Source organism: Lepisma saccharinum, chromosome 3 (genome assembly GCF_977018435.1).
Source record: "Lepisma saccharinum chromosome 3, izLepSacc3.1, whole genome shotgun sequence".
Classification (NCBI taxonomy): domain Eukaryota; kingdom Metazoa; phylum Arthropoda; class Insecta; order Zygentoma; family Lepismatidae; genus Lepisma; species Lepisma saccharinum.
In genome coordinates this window covers 24,578,724-24,593,133 of record NC_139231.1, presented here as the reverse complement: position 1 = coordinate 24,593,133, position 14,410 = coordinate 24,578,724, and the positions used below count along the sequence as shown (strand labels likewise).

Here is a 14,410-nt window from a genome sequence, read left to right as displayed (position 1 = left end):
GAGGGAGTATAAAAATATTACCATTTCACTTTATTGCATACAGCCAAGTATCATTGTAATCATGTAAACTTTGTCTGTAGTGTATATATCTACTGCTTTATGAACTGAGCACGTTGCATTTTAGTTGGTAAAGCTTTCTGTCCTGATATATGAACAAATCGTATCTCCTTTTATTTCGAATAATTATTTGTTTTATTATATAATGAAATGTTTTTGACATATTTAAATCCTTGAGGACAATCACCATTGTTGTTTCAATATTTCTTTCCATTTGGGAAATTGAGACTAATTTTACATTTCAAAACATGGTTATTCAGTTAAGTGTAAGGAAAATTCCATATGTTACTTACAGGAACTAATGGTCCACCTGTAACACGTTATCGTGTAGCCTAATTAAATAAATATAATAAATATCTCCTCACATGAACAATAGCTCCAAATCAGAGTGTAAGGAAGTAGTTATATCTCTTTTTAGTCTTTTTAGTATTAAAAAGGAAATGCAGATTTAAAAAAAATATTTTTATGCAAGCATATATCCACCCATTTGCAACCGAGAACAGATAGTTGCTTTCATTATTAATGACAAATCATCCATGTGCAACTCGCACAAGGAATAAATGGACGTTTAGTATCTAATTTACATGATTTTACTAAATTTGCAACATCTACGAATGTCTACTAGGCCCATCACATCAGATTTATTCTTTATTCAAATTTTAAATATATGCATTTTCCGAAAACTACTTTAAAACATTTGCTGTTCAGTGTTGGACAATTAGTAACATCACAGGCACACTAGCAATATGTCTGGATTTGCCATATTGCCAAATGTATTTCTTTGACCTAAGATCAGGATTTGATCGAAGTTCGACAAATTGACAGCTTTATACAACATGATACAAGCTTGAACTTAGTTCATTCCCGGATTGTAGATCAAGTGTGTTCTCCAGTTAGTGATGTTTATACAACCGGCCCTAAGTGTTTTCATTCTCCATAAATATTTATTCATTGTATTTTAACCTTCAGTAGATTGCTGGTTCGATAATTCACTTCTGTCCAAAAATTGTTATTTATGAATGGGCTTTACTCTTCAACCAGTGATTTTTGCATGTGTTTCACTTTTGCATGTAATAATGAAAACAACAAGAAAAAAAAACTTGTCTGCAACATGTGTCAATTATGAGTCCAGCGGGATACATCTAACTTTCAGAATAGTCAAAATATTTTGATTTCATAAATTTTGCATATTTTCATTTTTTTTTCTTTGAAAATTTGGGATTACATGTGCTCGAAGAGCAGTGTCTTGTTATGCTTTCCTGCAAATTTGGTTCATCCAACATCCATTGGGCCGATGCTAGAAATGATTTACTGGAATTTTGTCCACAAGATGACACACTGCTTTCCTTGTAAATTATTTTCCCATGGCTTTGAATTGTTGTAGGAATATGCCACAGCTACAAAATACATTTTTCTTTAGTTTTGGTCTATTGTGGTGACCACAGGGGTATGTCGAATAAGACATTTCATGTAAAGTTTGTTAGCAGGTAAACTATAATTTTTGCCTGTGCAAAGAGTCTGCTCATAAAAGAAAATCTGCAATAATTGGTTCTCTTACTATGATTTCTTTTGTATATTGTGGCAAGTATGAAAAGCATGCATGTCAAAAGTTCCAGTCTGTAGAGTCCAATTCATGGGAGAGGCTTTGTGTTATTTTAATTTATTAGTTCTGGTTGGCTTAAATGTAAAGCCATATTTTTCTTTTATATCTTAGTAAACAGTCAGTCTAATGAGCTTGATGTCCCATGTTAAACATAAAATAACAATGCTAATTAAATATTCTAGAAATAATTAAAATAACAATACGATATTAATAAGCCAAAACTGAGAAATAGAAATTCATTTGTAAATGTTTGACACTAACAACAGATGTATGTAACAGATGGAAAGATAATTCAGTGAGAATAGAAAAATAGGAGTTGCCAAAGTGAAGAAATGGAACAACGAAAGATAAATGTAAGTTCATTGAACACAAAAATTCTATAATATAGTACTGCTAGTCCTACAACCATGCAAAGTTATGATGGAAATCATTCAATAGCATATCTCAAAAAATTGAATTGTGTTATGCAATATGAAAACAGCAAGATTGGTGCTAATTAGTTGTATGCTAGGTAAATATTGAAGGAATTTGGGCACTTATGAAATTATTTAAAAAATCATTTTGTGAGTAATTTTAGTTTTTTGTGGGATGTTTCCAAACACTTCTAAAAATAAGTATTCTTCTTGCAGTAAGTGGTATTTGTGTTGTACATAGGTTACATAAGCCATTTCTAGAACTAAATTCTAAGTATGTTACCTGCACTTATGTCTAACAATTAATCTGTTGTAACTGCCCCATTGCTCATAAAGTGTATTCTTATGAAAATGCAAAGTGATTTAGGATATTTCATAAAGATATGTTCTGTTACAAGTAGATTTTCTCCTTACATAAGAGTTTATTAAGGACAACTTATAAAATACATAACTTTGTAATTACATGTGCATAATGATGTGATCTGCTAGAATGTGGCTAAGCATGTCAAGTTTTACTTTGATACAATTCCATGCTCAAGGGACATTTCCGATGCCGTGTCAGCAATTATAATGATAATTTGGTTACTGAAATCAGGTTGGTTATATTTACAGATAATGATGGTTGAGGTTTTTCTCAAATCCCCATCAGAAATAATCCAGCAGTACAAATTCCAGCGCTCAATGACCAATCCACTGGCTTGAGAAATGTCTGTTGAACTATCTGCACACTTTATCATACTAATGGAGAGACTTGCATCATCTTGCTGGAAGTGCATGTGCCCTTCATGCTGATCTGTCAGATTGTGGAATGAGGAGCTGTTGAAGCACAGCCACATAAACAATACTGGTTACAATGTTCTTCTTGAAAAAACAAGGCTCTGCACAATTTTTCTATACTGAGGCATCCAGAAAGCACATTTATCTTTGATGATTCTTGCTGCCCCAAATCCTCCAATTGTGGATAACTTCATTGGAGACCTGAAATGTGCAGTCATTACTGAACACTATGGGGTCTAGGGTGTTTACTGTTAAGTGTAACACAAAAGTATTTCACTGTATATCCAGTGTGTCTGCATGTTGGTTTCTTCTGATAGTGACTGAAAATTGCTTGTGGCACAGTGACACTATTGGAACCAGAACACTCAAGCAAGTATGCTTTGTGCCTATGTATGTAGCAATCTTGATATGACAACTGTGTGGGGTTGTCCTCATCTTTGCATCAAATACGCATCAAAACAGAATGTTTTTCTGCTTTGTATCATGTTTCAGCATTATGTACATCCTATGAATACATATCTATCCACTTTATATAAACCATTAAAGCACTTTTTATAACATTATTTGTGGCATGCATATAAGGAAGAAGTCTACTACTTGAAAAATGAATTCATGAAATATATTTTTTGAGGTCTTGCAGTTCCCTTATCTTGTGGACATGTTTTTTGAAATTGAATTACAACAGGGGAGGTAGATGTTTACTTTAGTTTTAAGGAGCCAATGTCCTGGTTTGTATTGTATATCCTAAATGAAGCTCCTTGAATTTGTCATGTTTGTTCGTACTGACAACCTTGATTAAGATACGAGGTGTGGCTAGAAAGAAACCGGATTGATATTGCTGTCGGCAAGCGCGTCAAGCTCAAGCGGTGCATGAGTGTATAATGTGATATTCTGCCTATCGACTGTGTGATTGCCCAGGGTGGGCGGCAGTCAGTGCCTCTGTAGCTTGTGGACGAAGTGAACCGTACATCTGTGCTCCGTCGGAAAAATGTTAAGTGTGAAAGTATTAGAACAGCGTATCAATGTGAAGTTTCTTATGAAACTCGAAAAATCCGCCACACAAACTTATGGTTTGTTGAAGGAATTGTACGGAGATGAGTGTTTATCACTCACGCAAGTGTTTGAGGGGTTTCAAAGGTTTAAAGAGGGACGAGAGGTGACCGCGGACGACTTGCGTTCTGGATGGCCTTGCACGTCAAAAACGGAATCAAACATTGCAAATGTCGGTGAATTGATTCGAATTGGGTACCCGAAGGTCAAACTGTCAACCAACATTATTTCATTACAGGGCTGACGACCCTTTGTGTTCGAGTAAGAAGACGACGACCTGATTTGTGGGAAAGCAAGTCATGGATTCTTCATCAGGAAAATGGTCCTGCCCACACGGCATTGTCAGTCAAGGCTTTCTTGGCCAATCATGGGATCCCAGTGTTACAACATCCACCCTATTTGCCGGATCTCGCTCCGTGCGACTTTTTTTAATTCCCAAAGGTCAAATTAGCGCTGAAAGGAACCAGATTTATGACCGTAGGATCTATGAAAAGAAAAGCGACTGAGGTCATGAACATGGCTTCAGAAAATGATTACCAGCACTGCTTCCAGCAATGGAAGATTCGTAGGGAGCATTGTATCGATAATACAGGGGAGTACTTTGAAGGGGATAATGTTCGTATTGTACAAAATAAGCAATAAAAGATTCTGTAGCAACAGTCCGGTTTCTTTCTAGCCACACCTCGTATGTGTACAGTACTAATAAGAGGGTGTTTATTACCTGGCTTGGGCTGCAGGTAAATATAGCCCTTCCTGTAAGTCTACTGGGGACAGGATACCGATTGAACAGTAATAATATTTATGTAATTTTAAACACAGTATTTGTGTTAGAGGAGGTAACTATGCAAACATTATTTAGGGGTATCAGAAGCAATATTTTTTAGTGCAGGTGGTAAGTATGCACTTATATTTTGAATATGCTTTCCTACCTTGTTACTAAAAGTGATTGTATTTCATAATCGTTTTAGGTTTTCATGTATGTTTCTTCTGTATTTGTTTCCATTTTGTAATTGTTAAAAAAATCATTCTTTCATATGCACATTATATGTATTAATAACAGTATTAGGGATGGGACCGATTAATTGGTACTCTATTGGTATCAGCTGATATAGGCATATCGGTTTATCAGTAAAATTACTGATTATTTTACCGATCTGATATATATCTATTAATATCTTATGATTTAGTGCAAAATTTCACCATTTTAACATGTTAATTATGGATGCCATACTTTGTAAAAAAAACATAAATTTCTAAATGTGGAAGTTCTTTTGCAGTGCATTCACCTTGAAACACAGATTTATGAAGGAAATCAGTGAACCATTCAGGTCTTCAAGGAACATTTGTAATTTTATATCGGATCGGTAGAATATCTGTTATCGGTATCAGTAAATTTTGTATTGGAACTTATCGGTATCAACCAAAATTTCATATCGGCCCATCCCTAAACAGTATATAATTTTGCTCATAAAATAATGTCTCATTGAGTTCTTCAGCTTGTAATGCTCAAATTAGGAGACACTATTCTCCATCCACCCAAAGAATGGAGTTACAATAAACAAAACCATGTGACTTCTGAGAACTCTTCTTATGTGTTGGTTCTGGCATTATTTTGCCTATGAATATATTGGTCATAGCTTCACACTCCATAATATAAGGTCTCAACTTAAGTGTGGCATCTACATTGAGGGGTAGCCCCCCTCTAGTGTACTGCACTCTAACACTGGGTGTAGTGCAGGTGCATCTTAGTGTCGGGCTGGTGCAAGAAAATGGTGTTCAACAAAGTAGACCCTGTATTCAATAATTAGCGGTGTTAAAGATCCAGATTATTCAGCAAATACCAGTTTGCTACTTTAAACTTTCACTGGTTGGTTAACATGTACCACATGACTATACACCAGTTGAGTATATAGTGAAAATTGTGCTGACACCCAAATATGTGACATCAAAGTAGATTGCCCAGTGTTAACACTTTGTACTTGCACTATAGTCCTACATACAAGATTCCTGCACAGTTGCCATTTGAACAACCAATAGGATTTCTCAGAAACTGTGTGTTTGTTTACTTCATTCTTGCACCAGACAGAAGATGTAATCTTGAAACACTACATCTTGTGATTATTGCTAGACAGATTGACAATCCAATGTCACTGATGCACATGGCACAAAAAATTACATGTGTTCCAATTCAAGGCTTATATGTTGATACCCAAATGCTTGATTCCAATAGGCTGGCAGTTATAGCAGTTTTAACTGCTGCTATTTGTATTAAAAGACATGCTCATGTGTCTGTGTTTTTATGGTTGTAGGAAGATTTCCAGTTACCATCTAAGGCAATGTAACAGTAAAACAATCCCTTCATGGTATATAAATGCAATTGTAACCCAACATAAGCAATTTGTTGATTTACATTTGCAATTGGAGTATTTGTGCTCTTATCCTTAAATATTTGATGGAATTATTTATTGTGCAATGAAATATGGCTTCCAAATCATAACTAGGTTTTCTAGCTATTTATAATAATTATTGTGTAATATTTGATGATTTAGGATGGTGGTATTTGTAGCAGCAAGTGTTTATAAATTTTTTATGATTTTTGACGTGGGTCTTACTATTTTCTATTTGTCTTTACAGAAAACTGTTTGTTGGAGGATTAAGCTGGGAAACAACTCAAGGCAAGTTACATAATTTAGCATTAAGTATTGGAGAGATTAGTTCATAGTTTTTCTCTGCCAATGGCATGATCCAATAAATGTCTACACATATTACAGTATCTTCTTACATGCTCCTTTATATTAAGACCTTACAGAGAATGAAACAACCGCTATTTTGTAGTAGTCTATGCACACCTGCCATTTGTTGTGATTCTCTCACACTACATGGACGAAAGGCTTTGTGAATTACTCTTGGAACACGTAAACAACAAATAGATCAACATTTTGTGTTTTAGGATGAATATTGGATGGATATCGTCATAATATATTTCCTAAAAATTAATTTGTGTGGATTAGTTTTCCCCATCTATTTTTTTGAAACCTGAAACACACCTGCAAAGGCTTTGGTCAAAGGTAGAAGCTCTAATCATTAGGCTGTGTGGGAACTTATCTTCGTAAGTCCAATAGTTAATAACACTGAGAAGACATTCACCTCTGAAACTTTAAATGGACAAACAATTGTATGTATATATCCTCATATTTTTTAAACCTCTTTATGAGATTAGCATTTGATATTGTGTATAAAGACAGTTAAAAGAAGCAATTCATGCTTTTACACTACATTCTCCTGTCTTGCCTCTTGGATTGGTTATTTTCCATTTTCAGGAATTCTTGATTCTTAAACAACTGTTTTCCTTCAAACATATGAACTATGCTTTGATCACTACAATTAGTACAACCTTTAATACAGGCTTGGTTTGCAATTTCTTAAAAATGCTTTCTTATAGATTTTTTTTTAAAGAAAGGATCTTCTGTGTTTGAAATCTGGCTCTGTAGTCATGACAAAGACTACTCTGTAATCCATCCATACATTTGAAAATATCCTGTAAAAAGGCAACTTATTGAAAAAGAATTGTACATTTTGGGAAACTTTTGAAATTGAGTAATCTCACCTGGCCTCGTAGGTGCCACTAATTAAAAATAACTGCTCTCAGTATGAACATGAAACAAGAAGTCACCAAAGTTTTGCTCACCTCCCTTGAATAATAGATAACCTGTCAGAGGGGGAAAAATTTTTGCAATGAGTAGAAGTGAGAAATAGTGTTGTTGAAATTTGGTTGGAGCATTTACTCTATGGATACAAATAGGTTGAAATTTGCAGGACGTTGCTAAGGAAGACCATTCTTTAATGACATGTTACTACTCACATCCCTACATTTTGGAAAGAAGCACGTAAAAACATTTTCTTGAAAAAAAGATAAACATTTGGGAAACTTCTGAAATCAGGTATTTCTCATCAGGCTCTTAATTGAAAATGATTCTTTGAAATAGTTCTTTCATGCCCCTAATTGTTGAGGTTAAATTTTGAGGAAAAAAATAGGGCATTTATAATTCACCTTTGTGACCATGTAACCTCTGTGTTGCTCATGGGAGACAGAGGGGATGGGGGTTGTTAGGAGGGAGAGCTTCAACTAGTGTTTGTGCGACTGTCAGAAGCACTTGTTCAAGCATAGTGCCACCTTGCAACATGAATATACCAAGATCCTTCCTCCTACAATACTCATTTCAGAGCACAGCCAGCATCTTCGCAGGGTGTGGTGGTGAACTATCTAACTCATCTCTGTTAGTGCTAGGGTAACATATGTTTCAGTGGATCAGAGTGCATATTGAGGAGGAGAAGAAAGGTATTCAGGATTGGTTTGTCAAAGAGGTGAAGAAATAGCTTTATTGTCCAGTGATGCACATTGTAGGAGTTAGTCATTTGGTCAGCCATGTCAACATATTCCATTGTTGTAGTCTTATACCACAACAGGCTTCAGGGAATAGTCACGTTACATCACCTTGAAAAGGTAGTGTGGAAAATGGCATGGTTCTGGGTGCTCTGCATTATGATCCACTAAAGGTGCTGGTGTCGCCAACGCTACGTGGTATTCGTCTTCTTAAAATGGAAGTAAGTGGAGTTTTCTCTGCAAAGTCTGATTCTTTTGCATGAAGCATTTCTAGGAATGGGATAATTGCTATGACATTCGGTACATTGGATGTGGAGATATAACAGAGATTCTAGACAGTAGACCACGTCCTGTTATCATGACTCATTAATAATACGGGAGAAAATATATGTGTGGAATGCTCTTGGTAAGTACATTTTTGTATATGAAATACAGGGTCCTTCGTTAAGCCTTGAGCGCCTTGACGGCGGCACGCTTAACGGCCGCCCAGACACCAATTCCCGTCAAATCGCGTGCGATATCTCCGCTATGAAAGCCGCTAGCTTCAAAATGATTTCAAGTTCTCAGAATTATAGTTACAATTACATTCAAAGTTGGCATGTTTTTAGGAAATTCCACGTGGCTTTGGTAGCAAGACACGCTAAAAGGGCACTTAAGTTTCCTAACAGCTCGTGGTGGCAGAGTGCCAACTGAAACACATGGCTTTGAGTATAACTTGTGGATTTCTTTCTTAACCCCATTCCATTTCAGTAACTTTGTGATCTCAGTTCAGTCGTATTTTGAAAGTGGGTACGTGTTACAAGTGTTCTTGCGCTTTTGTATTGTTTTATACAGTGTTTATTAAGCATATAGTCTTCCAGGTGTTATTTTGTGTTTTGCTGTAGTTTTAATAATGGCACACATTACAACAAAACGTTGGGACTCCCCGATGGCACCTTGTAATCAAAGGGTCCCGGGTTTGATTCCTGGTGGAGGTGCATACTGGTTCGAATACCACTTTAAGCTGTAGGCCCAGATCCGATTACCCTTTAAGTGGACCAACTCAATCAATACAACGAAACGTTTTTATGTGCGATTCGTATCTGATTACAAATTCTTGAAGAGATGTTTGTAGACGATTTTCAACAGAATTCCCAGGTGTGCCTGTTCCACACAGAAATACCGTACGAAACCGTGTGTACAAATTGAGAACGAGAGTCGGTTAAATTTCTGTAAATGAATTATTTGGACTGTTAGTGATGGGTTAATTGATCCACGATTAATAGTCTTCTCTAACGAAGCAAGGTTCCATTTACAGGGAACAATGCAACCTTACCTCCTTTGTGAAATCATTTTGAATAAGGATATCTATCCTATCTTTCTAAATTTAATTTTATTTGAAAAGAAACTATTCTTTTATCACATTTTGATAAAAAATTGTGACTTTTATCTCTCCTTTTCGAGCAGAAATGGGACCTATCGTCCATTGTTGAACTCGTTTTGAAAAAAGGATATCTAGTATTTTCTAAATTTAATTTTCTTTGAAAAAACGCACTATCCTGCAATATTTTTATCACATTTTGATCACACACTGTGACTTTAACTCTCCTTTCCCAGCAACAATGGGACCTTTCGTTCATTGTTGAACTCATTATGAAAAGGGATATCTAGCCTTTCCCAAATTTAATTTTCTTTGAAAATAACTCACTGGCCTACGATACTTTTATCACATTTTGATCACAAGAAGTGTATTCCTTCATCTGTTGTTTTTCATCAATGAGAGAGCGCTTTTGTTCCATTGTTGTACTTTCTAAGTTTCAGATTTGCAGCCTTGTTTAAATTTAACTTTCTTTAACAATCTCGCATTTCTGCAATGTTTCTCTCACATTTTTATCGCATGTTGTGCCATTTCCCAGTTTCCTCCCAAATTTAGCAAAATCAACCGATTCAGTGTGCATGGCTACATGGACGTAAGTGTTTTCGTGCTCATCTCGTAACTCGAACCCACGACATCTCAATTCTAAACTAACGTGGCTGCTTCTGCCGTTCCTCTTTTGTCAACCTGAGTTATCGGGTAGCGTTAGTAACATGTTTATCTATGGGGGAAATTGTAAAATAAAGTCAATGCAACAAATCTTCAGACATTAGAAGAACTGAAGAAGAATATCAATAGAGAAACTGTAGTAATTTCAGAAGCTGAACTGTTGCGTGTAAATGGATATTTCCGAAAAACATGCCAAAACCGTGTGGATGCATCAGGACATCATTTCCAGCATCTGTTGTTGGAATGGGCAATGCTACCTACCAAAAAATGACTATGCAAGAGAGGATGAATTTCTCCCCATCTTGCAAGTGGAAGCAGTTTTTGAAGTTGATTATTAAACTAGACATGATGTTTCAATAATATAAGATGTATTTTCAGTCCCATGCATTCCTTATGGAGGAAAAAAGAAACAACTTCAAGTTTACGCTAATCAAATGGGAGTTTTCTACTTTTCCTACAACAAATATAATCTTCAACATGACCTCTTTCAGTTCATGTGTTTTTCTACACCATCAAAAATTTGATATCCCCAAGGGATCAAGTAAAATAATGCATCCATTAGTGTAATGCTAATTTTTCTCCCTCTCCTACAACCATCCACCATATATACACCTCTCTTTCTCCCGTTCACCATGGGAAAAGGTGGGTGAAGGAGGGGCAGTTTAGGGTCTTTCCTGAACCTCATGTCTGGCTGGACACTGAGACTCCTCCTTGTGGTCTAAAGTCTTTGAAATATATGACATAAGCAACACACACAGCATGTCAATGCACAAGCTTTCATAGCTAGAGACCTCATTAAGAAAATATTTATCATTCTTTGTTTTGTTTAATGCCTTCCTCGACTAAGAACCCTTAATACAATCATCCTGAATGTGATTCAACTATGATGACATTTGCCATGAATGGATAAATTTGCAATTAAGATAAAATGTGACCTAACTATAAATTATCAGTAGAGCTGAGCCGATACCACCATTTTGCTGATGCCGATACCCACCGATACCGATACTTGTATAATTCCAGTACAAAATAACAAAGGCTAGGTACCGAGTCATACTAACTCGTCACATCACTAGGCACGTATTTAGAAATATATAATTTGGGGAGCCAGTTTGAGCCTAGTGTCTCAGAAATATAATAATAAAATTGTTTCTATTTAATACAATTATTTGTAATTTGAAAAATAATTAATTAATTAATTAGTACATAGTTTCTCCGATGTGTACGGAGTATTGTTGTATGTAACCACAGACTAAGAAACGGAGGAAAGTCAACGTTAATACTTATTTTGTTCTATCTTGACTAAAAAATATTATTACATAAATAGTAAAAAGACGCTATAAAATCAGAGATAAAGCAGCAAATATTCATCTATCTTACATGTTGTTAAGACCACTAAAAACAACAGTCATGGCAAGGAAATTTATGTCTTAGGAAGTAAAAAAATTGAATATTTATTGAATAACAAAAATAATGATTGTACGACCATTTGATGAAAAGTAAAGTTCCTGATAAATATTTTATGTACATTATTGTAAGTACATAAATCTTTAGAGGGGCCTTTCCGATGGTGTCGCCGTCGCCTTGTAATCAATAGATCGTGGGTTCGATACTCAGTGAAGGCACATAGTAGTTCGTGTCCCACTTTAAAATGTAGGTCCAGTCCCAATTAGCTTATCTTCCTTACACTGTCATTCAAAGCCGTATGTTTTCAATCTAATCTCCGCGGAAATTATTGATTGATTTGCTTTATTTTACTTTGCTTTTTGTGCCACTTTTGGCTAATTTGCGAAGATGGGGATGAGTGATGATGTGATGAAATTTATGAGTGGACACTCCCAAACAACCATGCCCAGGCCAGGATTCGAACCTTGGCATCGTAGCGCAATGTGCTAACCACCAAGACTACTAGAAGGAAAGGCTGGGGTCAGACACGCCTCTTTTCGCGACTGCCGCGGGTGTGACGTCATGGGCGGACAAAACCCAGTTGAGTCTTTACCCCATACGGAAAGAAACGTGGAAATGCTGATCTGTTTTGTTCTTTTCGCTCCTTTTTTCTTGTATTTCTGGATTGTTGGGTTCAGGGTACGAAATCCTGGAGTGGACGAGGGGGGGATTTCCCCCCACCAATAATAATCTTGCCCTCAAAAATCCCCCCACCAAAAAATTTCCCGGGGGGGGGGATAGTTTTTGTTATAACAAAGAAAAGATAAGCAATTACTTTTAATTTCAAATATACCTTACTAAGAATAATATCGAAAACACACACAAATTAGTGTGGCTGTGAGTGTTGAATGCTTTCTCTCTCAAGAGATCACTAACAAATCTACATTAATACGCACAATAAAAGTAAAACAAGAATGCAAAACAATAATAACTATGAAATCGAATTGATTTATATTAACATAGTGCACAAGCCAAAAAAAAAACTTACACATAATAAAACCACTTAACTGCCATAATTTATTAACATCTTTAACCGGTTGGTAATGGAATTAGTTAACTGCTTTACACTATCTGATATGTATGAAAGTAACAAATTAATTTCTAATTAATAATCATAATAATTATTTTAATTGAGTAATTTATTTTTACTTTTAATAACATTGAAAAATATGTACTTCGTATAATTCACACATATGTTTGTGGGGAGGGGGGTTTTAGGTTAAGAAGTTTCTCCCCCTCACCAGTTTTCAATTATTTCGCACCCTGGTGGGTTGTGGGGTGCTGCAGTTTACAATGCCTTCAGTGAGGTGTTGCGACGTGTCGTAATCTCCGATGAAAAAATAAAAACAGCGGGTGACAATATATAACTGAACACATCGCATCTAACGAGACTTGTTAGTGGATTGCGATACCAGTAGTCTCATTACACAACATCAGACTACCATACACTTCAATTGGGTTACAATTATTAGAATAAAAAATAATAATATTTTAATTTATAATAATATTGTAATTTATAATAAAGGCTCTCACAAGTATAGTAAGATAAAAACTGCAGGCATATACCCCCAATTTAATATCCTGCCCCACCAAAATTCCTATGTCAGTTTTAGGTTCACTGTTGGTATTGAAGAGTTAAATCTCGACCTCCTCCAAATAATTTAATTCTCAATCGCCACACCAAAGTTCCCACAACAGTCTAAGCGCAACAGTAATTAATACTCAAGACTTGGCTATCTCCCATCCTAGTGCTCAATTTCCTTACTATAGAGTTGGAAACTTCCCCAACCAAGGGTAATTCCACATCAGAATTCATGATAAAAATTTAAGGTTTAATATGTAATAGCTGGATATTGTGCACCTCAAATAGATATACCGTGTTGCCGAGAGGCAACACTGGTATGTCTCGTCGCGTGAAAATTCCATCTCTTCTCGTGTCTAGTCTCGTTAACAACACTAATAATACATAGTAACTGTTATAATTCCCTTGGAAATACACAACTTGCTATTTATATACGAGTGATACTTAAATGACAACGTAGTTCAACTTCCGTCCTCCATTGTTCTATTATTTATTCAGTCAAATTTTCATCACAATCGCCCCCCCCCTCCCCAAAGTTAAGTGGACGCAACCAGCTTTCACATACCCGCCTGTGGGCACCCTTGTTCGACATCCCACTGATTATATATATATATATATATATATATATATATATATATATATATATATATATATATATATATATAATCGTTCAGTCGAAAGTTGTTTAAATTGTTTGTGACATAATACACATGGAACTTCCTCACATTTCTCCCTGTGTAGTTCAAAGATCCATAAGACTCACAACTGTAATCTGAATAAGGAAAATTAATGATGAAATAAATATCAATAGTCGAAGCAAAGTTACCAAATTTGAAGAAGTTAAGTGAAAACAGCCCCTCTCTCACTCCTAAAAGAGAGCAATAGATGAGGTTGTTTTCTTTTACATATTCAATTTATCCATAATTTTGGCTTTCTGCCTTTATTTAACAAAACGCATGACCAGGCATATTAACTTCAATTTTACATGAAACTTTAGGTTTCAGAGAGAAATGTGACGACCTAAAAACTACCGATTCAATACATATGTTAATAGCTGTATAATCCAATACTGAAG

The 14,410-nt window shown here is 35.6% G+C and overlaps 1 protein-coding gene across 6 annotated transcripts in view; it reads left to right on the top strand.

Annotated features, from left to right (window-relative positions):
• Hrb27C (Heterogeneous nuclear ribonucleoprotein at 27C) overlaps window positions 1–14,410 on the top strand; it is a 140,793-nt gene that overhangs the window by 37,081 nt on the left and 89,302 nt on the right. For all 6 annotated transcript variants that reach the window (XM_083118353.1, XM_083118354.1, XM_083118352.1 and 3 more), the window contains one exon: window positions 6,535–6,575. In XM_083118353.1, the coding sequence (XP_082974479.1) occupies window positions 6,535–6,575 (41 nt within the window). The remainder of the gene's footprint in view (window positions 1–6,534; window positions 6,576–14,410) is intronic.